Source organism: Sphaeramia orbicularis, chromosome 12 (assembly GCF_902148855.1).
Source record: "Sphaeramia orbicularis chromosome 12, fSphaOr1.1, whole genome shotgun sequence".
NCBI lineage: Eukaryota > Metazoa > Chordata > Actinopteri > Kurtiformes > Apogonidae > Sphaeramia > Sphaeramia orbicularis.
In genome coordinates this window covers 29,921,063-29,937,789 of record NC_043968.1, presented here as the reverse complement: position 1 = coordinate 29,937,789, position 16,727 = coordinate 29,921,063, and the positions used below count along the sequence as shown (strand labels likewise).

The 16,727-nt window shown below is 39.9% G+C and overlaps 3 protein-coding genes across 6 annotated transcripts in view; 1 reads left to right on the top strand and 2 right to left on the bottom strand.

The window, feature by feature from the left end:
* Nucleotides 1–46: 46 nt before the first annotated feature.
* dhx57 (DEAH (Asp-Glu-Ala-Asp/His) box polypeptide 57) lies at nucleotides 47–9,197 on the bottom strand. Of its 2 annotated transcripts, none has more exons than XM_030149531.1 (25): nucleotides 9,152–9,197; nucleotides 8,482–8,514; nucleotides 8,161–8,349; nucleotides 7,603–7,893; nucleotides 7,269–7,472; nucleotides 6,276–7,171; nucleotides 6,005–6,189; nucleotides 5,788–5,909; nucleotides 5,485–5,680; nucleotides 5,245–5,369; nucleotides 4,983–5,116; nucleotides 4,831–4,885; nucleotides 4,488–4,702; nucleotides 4,226–4,342; nucleotides 4,004–4,100; nucleotides 3,747–3,920; nucleotides 3,440–3,640; nucleotides 2,886–3,162; nucleotides 2,572–2,667; nucleotides 2,366–2,449; nucleotides 1,919–2,056; nucleotides 1,620–1,694; nucleotides 1,391–1,525; nucleotides 1,106–1,306; nucleotides 47–1,006 (listed from the first exon to the last, which is right to left on the bottom strand). In XM_030149531.1, the coding sequence occupies exons 3-25, from the start codon at nucleotides 8,343–8,345 to the stop codon at nucleotides 863–865; spliced, it is 4,347 nt and encodes a 1,448-aa protein (XP_030005391.1). In that variant the 5' UTR covers nucleotides 8,346–8,349; nucleotides 8,482–8,514; nucleotides 9,152–9,197; the 3' UTR covers nucleotides 47–862. The 2 variants fall into 2 exon arrangements, with proteins under 2 accessions (XP_030005391.1, XP_030005392.1); XM_030149532.1 differs by lacking the exon at nucleotides 9,152–9,197 and adding an exon at nucleotides 8,945–8,962.
* Nucleotides 9,142–11,983, top strand: morn2 (MORN repeat containing 2). Its single transcript, XM_030148323.1, has 6 exons — nucleotides 9,142–9,234; nucleotides 10,721–10,724; nucleotides 10,833–10,883; nucleotides 10,972–11,078; nucleotides 11,177–11,313; nucleotides 11,764–11,983. Exons 1-6 carry the CDS (start codon nucleotides 9,142–9,144, stop codon nucleotides 11,864–11,866), a joined length of 495 nt encoding a protein of 164 aa, XP_030004183.1. The 3' UTR covers nucleotides 11,867–11,983.
* A 1,347-nt stretch (nucleotides 11,984–13,330) lies between these two features.
* Nucleotides 13,331–16,727, bottom strand: part of strip2 (striatin interacting protein 2) — a 39,443-nt gene continuing 36,046 nt past the window's right edge. For all 3 annotated transcript variants that reach the window (XM_030149784.1, XM_030149787.1, XM_030149785.1), the window contains one exon: nucleotides 13,331–15,899. In XM_030149784.1, coding sequence (XP_030005644.1) covers nucleotides 15,649–15,899 — 251 coding nt within the window. In that variant the 3' untranslated portion in view covers nucleotides 13,331–15,648. The remainder of the gene's footprint in view (nucleotides 15,900–16,727) is intronic.

Below are 16,727 nucleotides of genomic sequence, written 5' to 3'. Positions count from 1 at the left end.
AACTCGATGGTAAAGACTGAATAACAACTAAAAAGCAGACAGATTTTTTTTATTTTTATTAGTGCGAAGTGAAATTCATTATTTCTTAAGACAAAAGCTCTCAAATTCTTTGGCAACTATTACCAAATACTCCTGATTTAAAAAGCCCTTGCATTCACATTGTGAAAGTGGAGTTTTGACATCACTTTAACATTTAAGTACATTCAGCAAATGTAAAATAAGTCAATACCATGCAGAAGCTCTTCTCAATCATGCATTAATAATACATACTCAGAACCAGTACGAAGTACACAGTCACCTGGAATATAATAAATCCAATATGGACACAAAACTTTCAGTTGTGTGCAGAACACAACCCAGAAATGTACTGTAAACAAATTATGACATCTGTTTCCACTAAGTTTAACAATCAACTGTGTGCCAAATTACTAATCATACAGTAGTAGGATGGCACCAAATACAAGACCTGTTCTGGTGTTGCATTTCATTGTTGCCAGCATAGAAAACTACAGTGACAAATGCCTTACTCCAGCAATACCTGCACTGAAGGACAGTGGGTAAACTGCATAGAGCCATATTTTTCACCCCCCCCAAGGCAAATTCTGCTTTAAAAACCCTGGTGCAGCAATACAATAACAGCTGTGTGTAAACTGATACTTATGAAGTGTCGGGTGGCAGAAGCACAAGATCTCACTTCCAGTACAATACGTGCCCTGCTGATATAATATGAATTTCAACCAGTTTCCAACATATCAAAGTCACTGTGTGGCAGTGATGTAGGAGCAGATATTTATACTGCATGCATGTCCTGTAAGCCCTTTAGGGGTAGTAAAGGGTCACAGAGGGGCATTAAGCTGCTGGGCTATTGCGTAGAAATGAGGTGGACGATCATGCGTATGATGCGGGAGCCACGGGGGCAGCTGCACAGATCCATGACCGGGTTTTTGATTTTATCCTCCAACAGTTGATCCAACTCCCAGCGCAACTCCTTCACCAGCTCAGCCACCTGTGTATTGCACAGATACAACTCTAACTAAAAATACCTTTGCAAATCAACACATAAGGGATGAGCACGTTGTTACATGGAATACATTATTTTACTGACCTGATGAGAAGCAGCAGCAAATCTAATCCATCCATCATCCAGAGAGATGACAAACTCTCCCTTGTGCAGCTCCACATTGACCTGACCACCTCCGAACAGCACCAGAGGGTAAACAGACACCATGCTGCAGTCTCTGATGAAAACACGGCTGGTTTTCACTTTCTCGTGGTAAACCAGGTATGGGCTGGTGTAGTGGCGAACCTGGAACACAAAGGAGAATCAGAAGTTGTTTTCCTCAGAGAAAGATGGATAAAAAAAAAAGTGTGCAGATGTATATGATCTTACTGTGTAGTTGACAGAGGAGGGGTGCACATGGACATAGCCGTCATTCTTGGTCATGAAACGAAGCTCATTGGCTTTGGGTTGCATCTTCATTGCTCCTTTGCTGGTCATCTTGTAATTCCCCTGAGGAGCACGCACCTAGAATGAGATTAAACACAGAACAGTGACTGAAAAGATAAGTGGTGAAAGCAGATTTCCTGCTGTTAAAGCGACAGTGAGAATAATGATGCACCTGGACCACGTTGGGATAGAGGGCAGCACATAGCATAGCAGACATCAGGCGGATGTTGTCTGAGTTCAGGTTAGCCTGGAAGGCAGTGGAAAATGTGCATTAGTTTAACCCAAGACAAAGTTTCAAATTTTCCTTCACAATTTAAGTCATATTATTGAGGACCAGATATTTGTAGACCATGGAGATTGAAAAACTGTGTTTTTTATTCCATTTAAATATACAATGTACCTAATAAGAAAAAATCTTATTTGATAATAAATAAATAAATAAATAAATAAAATGAATGAATAAATACATACCTCAGGACCAGTAGCCTCCAGAACCCCATCAGTGCCCTTAGAGGACATGCGCTCGATTACCCTGGCCCTTAGTCCCTCCTTAATGAATCCAATGTCAGACAAAAGCTCAGCAAACTGCCTCTTCAGACTGGCGATCTCCTGCACAGGTCACACCGTACATTTTAAGAACTATATGACTTGACACTTAAGATTGTTAAGCCTAGTTAAATTATTAAAATGTAAATGTAGTTCAGTGGCTGTTTGGACGTTCATGTGAACTTGACAGGTCTATTTACCTTTTCAGACTTAGATTTAAGAAATACATGGGGTGGTGAAATAATGGTGAATTTAAAAGCAGACTAAAACTAAACTCTGTTGCGTGGTCTCGTCTGTTGCCCAGGACTTTTATTCAACTATATTTCTGTAATTGCTGAACATGATGAATTTTTTCTGACAGCAATGCCTAACCTGTAAGCCTCGCCATGACAGAAAGTTCTCCCTGCAGTACACAAAGCCAGCCTGGTTGCCACTCTTTGCAGCGCAGCACCATCCCTGCAAGAAAGAGACAAGTTGTCATGTTTAACATTTTAAGATTTAAAAGGTTGAAAAGCTGTGTAATCAATGCAACTAATCTGTTTTAATTCTACTTCTACAAATAAAAGGCCAGTCAGTACCTTGTATGCCTGTAACAGTGATAGATGGTCACTATTGGCCAGAGCAAAGGCCAGTTTCTTCTCATTGGCTTCTTCTCGCTTATCCCATGGAGATACCTGGGAAATAAAGATATGGTGCCAAATGTAAATATAATGGTTTTTAAATCATTTTAAATGTCATGTATGTTTTTGTCTGTTGAAAATAAGCTTGTTAACAAATGTAGTGTGTAAACATATAAGATGAACAAAATATGTAGCATAAAATAGTCTAAAATTTGTACTCTAAAGCTGAGAAGTGACACATATGTGCTCTCAACAGCAGACAGCAATCTTACAAATGGTGATTTGAAAGCCAGACTGGCTGCAATAGTGAGTGCTGGGTCGAGGCAGCGGAATATGGCTCCAAACAGCATGAGTTTCCCAATGCGCACGTCAACAGGCAGGCAGGCCAGGTGGTAGCCCAGCGGGGTCAAACTCTCATCAGCAGTCAGAGCTCCTAGGTCCTGCAGACGCTGTTTGGCTGCATCCAAGCTCCCTGTCGCTGGGGGCTCAATAAGTCGAGAGAAGACAGAATCCAGAGTTTGTTCAGCGAACACGTCCAGGATCTTGATTCTGTTGGAGGGTGGAAAAAGCACAAAACATGAGGTGCAACTGTGACGTAGTCTGAAACGTATAAAATTTTAAATAAAGGCCAATGCGACCATAATCAGTTGCAAATGGCTATCTGGAAAACAAGATCCTCTTTGACATTTGTGTGTGACATGACATGAGGAAGACAGTTTGAACCATCCCGCTTTTCCTGAATCCAGACACAACAATCTAAGGTTTGTATTTACAGAGAATAGACACGCTGGTTGGCACTGTACAAAGAGCAAGCAGATGGATCTACCGGAGGCAGAGCTGCTCAAGGGGGACTCTCTGGATCTCAGGCAGCTGTTGTTCAGCCAGCTGATGTTGGAAGCAGTGGCTGGTGAAGAGGTGGAAGCAGATCCCTGAGGCCACGCGACCTGCTCGACCTTTCCTCTGCAGCGCATTGGCCCGAGAAACCCACGAGTCCTCCAGGCTCTCCATGCTTTTAGATGCATCATACCTAAAATAAAACCAAAAAAAGATAGATTAAATATGGATTTACAGTAAACATGGTAACTGTTATAGTACTTCTGAAGAATTATGATGCTTAGTTTAGGTAGGATTACCTTTTCTCTTTCATCTTGCCTGAGTCGATGACATATACAATATCATCAATGGTTACTGAAGTCTCTGCAATGTTAGTGGAAATAATGATCTTCGTGACGCCCTCCGGGGGCCGGCTGAAAACTGCCTGCTGCTCCTCATTGGACAGTGTTGAGTGGAGGGGGTAAACCACACACCTGAAGTTAAATGTAGCCCAACATTAGCATTTGACTGACTACCAATAATTTAAACAGTACCATCGATGAATCTTGTCACAAACCTTTTTGCACCTCTGTTGTTGAACATTCTGTTAGACTGGAGCTGCTCATACAGCATCTTGATTTCAGCAAGTCCTGGCAAAAACACCAGCACTGCTCCTGTACATAGAAACCGTAAAATTATTCTCCAACATAAATGAAGGCCACACTAAAGTTGTCAAATTGTCCTTTAACCCTCATCAAATCCAACATATTTGTCAAAGTGCTGTGGGTCAGTGCGTTACCAGGTGGGTAGTTGTGCTTTCCATCAACAATCCATTCGAGCAGGTTCTCTATCAGGTCCATGTTGATCTTATCCAGGTCCATTGCAGCAATAGTTTTCAGTACAGACTTCTTAGTATCTGCAACAGTAAGTGTCACATTCATCTGTGCTTTTTTTGAATACAATCTGTTGAGCTATTGTCAGTGTGTGCTCTTATTTGATATGATAATTAGGCAACTACATATTTTTCAGGCTTAAACAAAATACACCAGCTCTCAGCACACCTTTGTATCGGACTGTGAGCTCCTGTAAGCTGAGCTGCTGGTCTGGAATGGAGTCTTTCACAAAGTCTTTCTTGCAGAAAGACATGAAGTTCCAAACATCATCACCCAAATCGTCCACAATGTCCCTTTGCTCTACTTTGCCTCCACGTCCACTTGCAGAAGACATATTTTGTTTTCCCGAGCGCATATAAGGGCTGCCGTCCTCAATGACATAGCTGGAGAAAAGAAATAAAGACAAGCCAAAGAAGGTCAAAAGTGGACGAAAAAGGTTAACTATTAGAATTCAGCAAGATAAATTCTGTTCACTGAAAAAGTTTGATGTGGCGAGGGAGAATACAGTTACCCTGTTTTAGAAATGGCATCTTCAAGAAAAAACTGGTCAACAGGAAAAGTACGTCCTGAAAACAAGACAAATTCTCTGAGTGGAAGAAAGTAATGCAAATATCTGATGGATGTATAGAATGCATCTAATACAATGAACATTCTGTTACATACCTGGTATGTGGACAGTGGGACAGTTGTAGAAATACTCTGAGAAAAGGTTGGCATTGAGTGTGGCACTCATTAGAATGATCTTCAGGTCTGGCCTCTGGACAGTCAGATCTTTGAGCACCAATAGCAAGAAGTCACTAAACAAATGAAGAAAGAAAATGGAAACAAGGAAGATGTTGATACATCAACATTTTGAGGAAAGATTTAAGAAGACACTGGTGTTATTTGGTAATCCACTCCTTTCACTGACTATATGTCAACTCACCTTTCCTCTGTTCGCTCATGCACTTCATCCACAATAACATGTGTGATGCCCTTGAGGTCCACCTCACCCTCCAGCCTCCTCAGTAACACTCCTGTGGTGCAGTACAGCAGTCTGGTGGCAGATGTCTGGTAGAGTGTAATGACAGAGGCAGACATAATTAATTTATTACAGCAATAATTTATAGCGCGAATAACAGCTGCTGGCTCAAAAAAACTGTACACACAATGTACACATCCATACCCTGACACTTTCCAGACGGATCTGGTATCCCACTGTATTACCCAGACTCTCTGCACGCTCCTGTGCCACCCTCTGAGCCACAGAGATAGCTGAGATGCGACGTGGCTGAGTACAGAGGATGTTGGCCACCTGGTCTGCAGGACCTCTTAAGGAGGCATCCAGAATAAACTGAGGGATCTGTGTGGTCTTACCACACCTGCAGAGAACACAGCAGGTTTAACTTCAATCAGTTCTAATCCATTAAGTACATTTGAACAAACCATTTTGCCCTACAGGCCTTTCTCAATGTACTATGAAACCTACCCAGTCATCCCGCTGACCACCAGCACCTGGCATTGCTCTAACAAGTCTAGGATGTTGTCTTTTTCTTGCCAAGCTGGCAGCTTCCTCCTCTGTTCCAGCATAGACCTGAAACGCCTCGATGACTGAAATAGGGCATAAGATGTAAAAACAATGATGCACTACAAACTGAAGTGTCATTTTGAGGAGGCCGATATCAGCAGCAGCACTTTTCATTTACCTGTTTCTTCTGAAATTCTCTGCACAGTTTGCCATTTTCTTGCAGCAGGTTTTCTATTTTCAGGTTGTGCTTACTGACCATCCTCTTCCTCAGATTAACATAACTCTCACTTTCCACTGGAATAGCCTGGTCTTCATCTTCTTCGTCCCTCTCATCCAGCTCCTCAGTGTCTTCAGTCTCTTTAACTTAAAAGATGGGAATGATAACATTTTAACACAGCTTGATACAGTACAATTACTTTATATAAAATAACATCAAATTTTTAACTTACAATCCCTGGGCCTCTGGTTGTTGGGTGGAGCAGTCCTTCTGTAGTTTGCATGAACACTGCTGCTTGTACTACTACTCCTGCTTTCTTCAGATGTATTGCTCCTCACACTCTTACTCTTTGTGATGGTGAGAGAGGGTGGTGGGACTACCACAACAGGGGGTGGTGTGCTATATTTGTGATGACTTACAGTCAGCAGTTCCTTCATGGTGGCTTCATCCTCACACAAGGTGATGAGAGTATAAACAACAGGTTCACTGCTCTTTGCTGCAGCCAATGCCTCTCCATATAATCTCTCAGTCACACTGAGCCTCCCTGAACCCAACACAGACTCGTCATTAGTACTGAAGGCAACTATTGGGGCCTGAAAGGGGTAACGGTTTCCTTTGGGGAAACGGATTTCGAGCTCATACTCAGGAGGGGAATAGCTGCTGAACCCAGGTTGACTTGGACCATTCAGTTCAGGGGAACCGTCCGCAGATGTCCCTTTGGTAGGGAGTTGATGTTTGAACCTGCATTTGTCCCCAAAACGGCAGCCTTGTCCTTTCAGGTAGAATCTGCAGACATCACGGATGCTAATAGATTTTTCATTATTTTGTTTCCTGCTATTCTTGAAAACACTGTTCGATAGGAACGAGAGGTCCAGACTTACTGTCCAGACTGCATTGGCAATACGCTCACTAAAGCGCTCACCATAAATTGCAGCTAACGCCAGAGCTTCTTCTTGCCTCTGGCTTAAACACTCATCCATAGGCACTACATCAAGGCCATCAGGTGAAACTGATTTCTGGCCATAACGCTCAGTGAAAACTTGGTGAAGGAGTTGCTCCAAAGTGGCCCCAAATTCCCCTTCGCCAGACTCAAGTGCCCGTTTGCTGCGCTCTCTGTCAAATCCATACCTGCATAAATTAAAAACAAGACAACAGGAGTGTTAGACAAAAACTTAAATTCTCCCCACTTGACTGTTAATCTCCACATAATGAATGTGTTAATTACCTGCAGAGTTTTCCTATAGCAAATAAAGAGATAACAGGTTCAGAAGTGCGTCTTTCATCGTCAGACTCTGGCTCATATATAGGGCTCTCTGCTCCCTCTACAGGATCATCATTAGTGGCCCAGAACTGCCCTTCCTCACGGTGGTCCAGCTCGTCATACTCCTCTTCATTCTCTTCTTCCCCCGAGTAATCAGAACCAGATTCACTGAAGCAGAGAGGGTGACATCAAATGTAATTAAACACAATCACTTGATTTTTCGAGATGTACAATAAGTGTTTTTCAACAACAAAAGAATAATAGCCTAATCTATAGATATTTGCTACAATCTACTTACTCATAAGGGTCAAAGTCTTGAGTCTGCAATTCCCGCAATAGTTCCTTGAGTTGTTCCTGGTTCTCGTTAGTCATGAATATCCTCTGCAACGGCATGGAGCTCACCTCTGGTCTGATACTATCACCTGATTTGAGGCTTGGTCTGCTCCTTACCAGGGACCTTGGGAGAGCCTTGCTGCTTCTATTACTATCTGAGCCTCTGTCCCTGTTCATATCTCTGCCTCCTCGTCCTCGTGCCCCATCCCTTCCACCACGGCTGCCACCACGGCTGCCACCACGTCCCTTGCCAGTTCTGTAGTACGAGAAGGGTAAACGGAGACATAGGGGAACAAATAGTAACAGAAGTAGGATTTATTTATATAGCATCTTTTAGACAGTGGTCACAAAATGCTTCAAAATAAAACTAGAGCAGTTTAATAACTAATAAAATTACAGAAGCATGATAAAGTTCAGACAAATGTTAAAGTCAGTAATTCATAGATGGTAGCACATGAAATTAGGACAAACAATTTATCTCAGGGTGTAACTAATAACGGATTACTAAACTACGAATTTATACCTGCTGGAATGTGAGGGTCCTAAATCAAGGCTGAAATCATCTCCATCATCCCAGCAGCCGGCTGCTCCTTTCCTGCTTCCACCTCCACCTGCACCTCCACCTCTTCCGCTTCCACCTCCTCCTCTTGGCTTGTTAAATCTCCCCCCTCCTCTGTTTGGCTTTCCGCCTCTTTTCCTGGCATTCATTCCTCTGTCAACATATACATAGACAGTTACAGGTTGATAACAGATGATATTTCTGACAGAGTCCAATGCCAAAGTCTCTACCAACAACCTCTTGGCTTGCCTTAAATATACTGTTTTTAGACCAAAATATACTCACATCAAGTCAGTGTCCTTTCATAGCAGCAACCATCTGTGAAGACAAAAATAATATGCATAGATTGAAAAAAAAATATCGCCTGGAAATATGCTGAAAGTATGTGTAGACAAGACAACTGCGTTCACGGAGCGAGCAGGCAGCTAATGTACATTCAGCTGCAATGCAGAGCCGTATGTTGCTGTGGGCTCGGTCGTTGTGGCACTTCAGTTCAAGTGCGAGCAATGAGATGGTGGCTGACACACAGCGCTGGTGGCTACAATTATGCAATCAAATTGGAGAGTAACAACCCAAGCAGAGCGATGAGCATTCAACTCAACGCCTGGTGGCTTGGAAGGGTGCCTTATTAGTTTGACAGTTTGCTAAAAGACTGGACACATGACCCGTAGCAATAATTCTGTTTGGTACAGAATGACAGATTAATCGGCGTAAGTTGAATATGAGCAGTACTGATACCTGCACTGACTGTTAGCGGAGGAGCTAACAAGCTAGCAAGCTCACTCTTCACTTTTGTTTTGACAAGCTATCTGAGAGAGTCAGTCGTATAGGTCACAAACCGAAAGGACACACAGCAGCAGAGCTCCACAGAAAATGTGGCTACACCATTACAGCTTGGCCGACAAAAGTGTGAATAAAGTAAAGTTTATTTACAAGTAGTTAGCCATGAACAAACCTGACACAGCTGTTCAGAGCGGACCACCGGCAGCCTCCGCCTCTGTCATTGGTGGAAACTCAGAGGTCAAAGTTTCTTTTCCGGTAACATTATAAAACTACACAAATGTATTTTTATATAACACAGAGAACCTCCTGGACTAAAATAAGGTGTTAAACTTAGCTTTATATTTGTGACAATATTATTTTCATTACAGCACTTTTTTTTTTTCTAAAGTCTGAACTGGTCTGCACCAAATCTGTAACCATGGTAACAGCGGTTTGCGTCGAGCTGCCACAAGATGATAAGATAAACTTAGCTAACCAGTTGTAGTTTGGGATAATTTCGTTATTGTACATTAGATATTTCAGACGAGAGTTTGAGCTATCCGGTTACATGAAGTTTAACTTTAACACCAGGAACTGTCCGGTATTTGTTGGGTTTAACAGCTGGAGGAAGCTCTCATAATGTCTGGTAGGAAGTAATTTGACCATAGATTTGTCAGTACACACAGAGCTCTGTCTAACTTTGTATGCTTTTTTCCTCTTTCAGACTCTAAATAAAGCAATTCTTTAAAAAATCAAGGTAAATTGCAAAACTATATACTTTTTTTTATTATTGATTTATTTCGAATATGGATATGATACAAGCTTCCTGATTACTACTATTTGACTTCTTTGCACAACATAATATAGAAATGAAAATTCAAGGAAGCATAAAATAATGATACACGTAAAAGAAAAGGAAGAAAGTCATATTCAAAAAGGAGTGAGAAGAAGCATAGCTTATTAGCTCTCACCCCTTTGTCTAAACCAACAATATGTACATATATACATACATACATATACACCCATATATATACACACATCTATCCATCTATACACATATACATATATGTATACACATACATATATACACACATACATACACATATACATAATTATATATACGTACATATACATACATACATGCACACATGCATACATATACACATCCACATATATACACATACACCTACATATATACATACATACACATATATGCATATACGTACATATACATACCCATGCTCATACACTTAAATATACATGTACAAATATAAACACTGTTACATACATACACATTCACATAGGCTTCTCTGCCTCTAATCCCTATGCTATATCGATACGTGAAGGAAAATAGTCAGAAATGATAATTAACAATTATAACTGCTAAACAAAATATTTTTGTACATTTTCTTAAACTGGATAATATTTGGACTATGCTTGAGTTCCTCACTTCACTTTGGAGTTCCTCACTCCACGTTCCATAGCTTAACACCAGAAATTGATAAACAAAAGCTTTTTAAGGTTGTTGTCCTGTTTTGATTTTGAAGTTATGTTCCCCTCTTAATTGATAACCTCCCTCACGATTTCTCAAAATTTTTTGGATATTTTCTGGTAATTGTCTGTTTTTTGCCTTGTACATGATTATTGCTGTTTGGTAAGATACGATGTCCGTGAGTTTCAGTAGTTTCGATTGCCTAAAAAGTGGATTTGTATGTTCCAAGTGCTGAGCCATGTGAACAGTCCTTATTGCTCTTTTCTGCAGGATTGTAAGTGATTGTAATGACATTTTATAAATATTTCCCCAAACCTCAGCACAGTAATACATTCATTTGAAATGTGTGGCATTTGTGTTAAACGTGCGAATTTGTTTACAGGGGAGGGACAAGTGAAATTATCTTATATTTTTCCAAATGGTGATAAATATGGTGAGTGCTAATTAAACATATCACAGCTTTACACATGTAGCTACAATAGTGAATCACACACAGCATTCTTATGCCCTGTCTGCCACAGAGGGGGAATACTGTAGCTCTGCATCAGGGGTTATGGTAAGGAGTGGTACTGGAAAACACACTTCAGCAAGTGGCATCATATACACTGGAGAATGGCAGGATGATAAAGTATGTATCTGAATGTGTGTGTACTTACTATAGTGCTGTCATTAAAGTTTTGTTTTCCCTGTAGCTAGTCACGCTTGCTCCCTGCTCCCTTCTCACAGATGAACGGTAAAGGGACACTGCAGCATCCCTCCGGAGCACAATATGAAGGAGAATTCAAAGACAACATGTACCACGGCACAGGAAAATACACATTCCCAGATGGCTCCATATACACAGGTCATTTTCACCAGAACAGGTAAAATGATCTTTTTCCCAAGTGGATAATTTACATATGATTCTACTGAAGACGGATGACCTACTTTAATGTTCAGATTTAGAAAGCAGACATTGTTATGTCCCATTAAAATATGGATTTAGGATTTATTTTTCTATGACAGCGCTGGCAATTTTTGTAGTTATACATCCATATATGGAATCCCAAATGTACAGTGAAAAATGCAGTACATACAGACAATCTTTATTATACACTTTTTCATCAGCTCAAGAAAAACTAAGAAAATTCAACAAAAACAGAATTAATAAACAAGCAATCATCAGCCTGTCAGTCACCAGACTATTATGTTTTTGCACCCTACCCACAATTTTACAACATGAAACATTTCAGCCGTATATTTAAGTATATTTTAATCAATATTTTGAATTAACAGAGAATATAGCTTTACTGAACTTATTTGTTTTACTCCAGGTTAGAGGGTGATGGAGCGTTCACTGACACACTGGGGCTGGTTTGGATTGGAGAATTTCATGGCAAAGAAGCGCTGGGCCTCAAAATGCAGCTCAACCTGTAGAGAACTGCAAGGGTAGTATTTTGTACTATGATGTCTAAAAGCTAAATTGTTACACTTCTATTAAAATTAAGTTTTATTAGCACATTAGAAAATACTGGTTTCATTTTCTGTTTTTCTTTGTGCATGTGATGAATCCATTTACTGCACTAAATGCCCCAAGATAGACCTGTATTTGAACACACATCCAAATGTTTTGATTACTTTTATCTATTATACATTTTTCAAGTTGAATATTCATGTGACCAGTGATTATTTTGTCATGCTCTTGCTTTTCTAGTCATATGGTTCAGCTGTAGGAAGTGTCTCTTTGTATAAGCTTTGTTCTATTCAGGAAATCACACTAGAGTAATGCATTTTTTCTAATACAAATGCATGTCACCCTGCTTTTGTGTAGATAAAAAGAAAGAAGAGAAAGAAAAGTTATCACATGGTACATTTGCTCTTCAAATAAAGTCATGAACTTTAGTGTCAAGTTTCCTATGATTATTTTATTTCAAACCGTTTCAACTTTCCTTTTACTGACTGACAATGTACAAAGATGTTTCATTTAAACATTCATGTAGATATTAAGAGACAAGTGGTTCCAGGCACAACAAACCCCACCCCTCACATGTATTGTACCTTTTTTTGGCATCGATCCAGCTGATGTCTTGTCTATGCGTGTGCTGATGTCAGCATATCATTTGCCTCTATATATGTGCCAAGTTTGAAGTAAATTGAAACAAAATTGATGTTTTAATAGACATTTGAAATTCCACCCATTATAAGTAAATGGGGGGGAAAAAATATTTTTAAAATTCATAAAAAATTGGAACCTTGACCTACTTTTTCAAAATTAAATCAGATCTATTCTGGGTCACTGGCGATCTATAAACCCAATTTGGTATGAATTCAACCAATAGTTTTGCTGCTACAGACATTTGAATTTCACCCATTATAAGTACATGAGGGGGGGGGGTTTAAAATTCATACAAATTTGAAACTTTGACTTATTTTTCCCAAAATGCAATCAGATCTATTCTGGGTCACTGGCAATCTATCAACCCAGTTTGGCATGAATTCAACCAATAGTTTTGCTGCTAAAGTGTTAACAAACAAACTGAATCAAAAACAATGCCCCTTCCTCCCCTTTGGGGGTGGGGTAATAAAGTTCAGTAAAACATTTTCCTAGTTGTCTCTGGACTCCAATCAGGGTGAAGGACGAGGACATGACAGGTTTACATCATTTTCCCAGAAGCCAATTGGAGAGGGGTATAAAAACCCATGTCCCCATCCACCACAGCTGCACCCAGACTGTGGGAACATTGGCCTGAGGAAGTGTGTGATGTGATGCGAGTGTGTGGTCAGTTTGACCTTCAGCGCTCAAGCGTGTGTGAACTAGCTTTCGACTCTCTTCAAGTCCACACAACTCCCTCGGCGGATGAGAAATGACTACATTTCATTTTAAAATCAACAAACACACACAGTGGTTCAGTATTGTTTAATAAGCAACTCTAATATTGTAGTTTGTCATTCTATTGAATAATGCCTCTATGGATCAGTAATTGCACATACCCCTGAACAAATTCAGTAGTGAGTATTAATCTAGACTATACAGATATGGAAATATGTATAACAAAACACATACACAGTAACATCCATACAATGCCAAACACTTCTGGTAAAATATTGTACTGATACAAGAAACAGCAATTTTCAATGATTGTACAATTTTCAGGTAGAAAATGACACTTTGTATTGCAAATCTTTAGTGGTGATTTGAATGACAAGCCTTAAAAAAGGCAGACAATAATAACATGACAATGGCAATAAAACACAAATAGAAAATGGCACTCAAATTTGGCACAAGATACAAAAAGTGTCTAGACTTGAAATGTAACTGACATAAAAACTCGGACAGTTATTGTGTTTAGTGAGTGAAACAGTGCTAACAATCTAACAAGAGCTTATGCAGTAAATGTTTAGTGCTTTCAGGTGTTGCTTGGATGTCAGAATGTGACAATGTGAATACAAGTAATGAACTAGAGGATGGCAAGGAAGCTTTTAAAACTTTTGCTATATATTATCTCCATAAACCTGAGAGTCTATACATTTTATATTATTATTTTAATGAAGAAAATAAATAGAATTCCTTGCAATAAAGAACACTGTAACATTCAAATAAAAAATATGCTGGAAATGTCATTTGACTGAAAAAAGCCATTCCAAATACCATATAAAAGTATGAACACAGATATTTAACAGACCAGCGGCCATGCACATTTCCACAAAAAAGCACAAGTCAAGACTGAATGTTTTGGACTGAATTATTTCACTATAGATAATACATGACATCTCTTGACCGTCATGACAAGTAGATAATCTGAACCAAGCAACAATATGAAAAGGTGCCCATGCTTTTTGTCTTCTGTGCTTGTGTGTACTTTCGTGGAGACATTTCCAGAAAGTTCTTATGGGCAAACTCCACTTAGGTAGTCACAGGTGAAGGTAGAGTAAAGACGTACTAGAAAAAAACAGCACCATTTTTTTTTTTAGTTTAGGGTGTTCTTCCAAGCAAGAGTGGCAAAATGCTCACCAAGGCCATTTGGAGCTCAGCGGTTTACATACTGTGCTGTTGTCGAGCAGAGAGAGGAAGGTGGCCTGTAAAAGTACTGAAACAGGACGTGAAAATGAACCGATTAACAGAGTTAGTGTTATTCTCATGTTTGCTCAAATTGTAAATGTTTACACAAATAAATCCTGGATGACATCAGTGTAATGCTTGAATTTGGATTGCATATTCAGAGATACTGAATAACAACAATTCTGGTGCAATATCAATTTTATGTTTCACACATAGGAAGCTCCAACTTATTCAGAATAGATTGTTCCAGCAGAATATTCCAAAACCATCCTCATCACTTCTGCCCATTTCTTAAATAAATATTTTTGTCTACCTGCACACACATACCAGTTATGTTCATGAACACACCTTGTACTTACAGCTGGTACACCCTTACTTTGGGTTATATATCTGAAACCACTAAAGCCACTAGTGGAAATGGCTCCTGTTTTTACATCTGGATGATGAAATGACCCTGTGTTTTGCTTTCAAAAGGCTTTTTTTTTTCTACAAAAAACATCAGAAAACATTCAGATCCAGGAAACTATATCCCAATACCTAGGCCTTGTGATAAAATAAAATAAAAAACCCACAACATAACCATATGCAAACTGATTAGAAAACACTTAAATGTACATCTTTGAAAATCATTTATAGTAAGACACACATTAATACAAATAAATATAAAAAAAAAAAAAAAAACAGTAAAATTCAGTAAGAAGTCAAACCAGCACTGATATTTAAAAAAGAAAGACATACAGTATAAATGGACAAAGTATTGAGGACATGGGGGGCAGTAGAACTGGCCAGAGTAGCCTCCTGCTACAGTGGTGCCAGATGTTTGTCATGTACTGCTACCTCTGCTCCTGCCTGTCACATCCATATGTATTCACAGTAATCATAGGCACGTCTCAGCAAGTATGTGTTTGTGGCATCATTTGTGTCGGTCTGTGGTGGCAAAGCGGGAGCTGAGTTCACAGTAGGAAGTTCCATTTACTCAACTTTTGCTCCATTTTCTCTTCCATGTTCTCCCCATTTCTTCCATTTTACCCTCAATCAGTGATTTGAAAAACCATTGTCCATTCGACCTAATTTTACAGCCCAATAACAACCTCGACAGGCCTGACCTCTGCTCTTGCCAGTCTTCAACCTCAACCCTTCATCCATCCCCTCATCTCCATCACGGGTTCTGCAGGAGTCCCTCCCACTGGATTGGCTGTGAGAAGACCTCTCTTTCTAGCCACATCTCATAGCTATAGTGGAAGTCCTCTGGCAGCTCCACACGCTGGCCCAGCACACTCTGCAAACAGTTGTCCACAGGCGTGAAGTCTCCATTCTTGTTCCTGTCATAACGGCGACTGTTGAACTTTTCGATGCTCTCCCGCAAGGCGCATTCCTCTGCTTGGAAGTCCCAAGGTCGTGCATCAATATCTGGTGGGACAGTGAAATTGAGAGCAAGGGGGATAAAATAGTTCGTTAAACTCTATTTTAACATATGCTTCAGTGTTCAAACATGCAAATTCTGCATTCCACCTCCCCTTGGAATGCAAATCTCTGCCAATGTATTTATGAATTAGAACAGCTGTCAAAGTGTTCTTAAACCGATATAAACACTACCTGCTTGCTCACTGAACCCTGATAAGAGTGGCAGCAAAAACACCTGGCATTTAATTTCAGATCCTTTACTCATGATGTCTTTTTTCCTCAACTAATCTTAATTTTCTTCCATCTTTATCCAACAACCCCTTTTTTCTTCTCTCCATCTTTCTCTCTAACACTCATAGTGACAGATCACTTGTTCTCCCAGAGGAACAGTGACCCTGAAAAGTCCCCTTTCTCTGTTGCTATGGCAACACATTCAAGACCGTTTGCCAGTGGCTGTGCATAGGATTGTATTTCGCACACACTCACACACTCACACACACACACACACACACACACACACACACCCCAATCCATATTTATGCTGCATTGCTTATAAAATAGTGTTTATGAACCTGAAATACCATGTTTAAACCAAGATGGGTAAAGGTAGTCTTTATATGACAGTGTTCTGTAAATTAGCTTTGTGTGAGGGTAGAGTTGGACTGATGGGACTAATTATTTCCAAAAGCATTTCATTTAGGAATACATGAAAGGCCAAACTGAGTCATAGCTTCAGGAGAATGACAAATAGAGGCCAGATCGTGCTTTGAGCTCTCCAAATCAAACAAAATTCCTCACGACAATTGAGAGTATTGAGCTGCACTTGGTAGAAAT

Coding starts and splice junctions, on each gene's coding strand:
- dhx57 (XM_030149531.1), bottom strand. CDS start 8,345: ATGAATGCCAGGAAAAGAGGCGGAAAGCCAAACAGAGGAGGGGGGAGA. Junction 3,921..4,003: donor AACAACAGAGGTGCAAAAAG/GTTTGTGACAAG, acceptor ATTTAACTTCAG/GTGTGTGGTTTACCCCCTCC. Junction 1,307..1,390: donor CCTCCTCTGTCAACTACACA/GTAAGATCATAT, acceptor TTTGTGTTCCAG/GTTCGCCACTACACCAGCCC.
- morn2 (XM_030148323.1), top strand. CDS start 9,142: ATGAACAAACCTGACACAGCTGTTCAGAGCGGACCACCGGCAGCCTCC. Junction 10,884..10,971: donor TCCAAATGGTGATAAATATG/GTGAGTGCTAAT, acceptor TGTCTGCCACAG/AGGGGGAATACTGTAGCTCT. Junction 11,314..11,763: donor GGTCATTTTCACCAGAACAG/GTAAAATGATCT, acceptor GTTTTACTCCAG/GTTAGAGGGTGATGGAGCGT.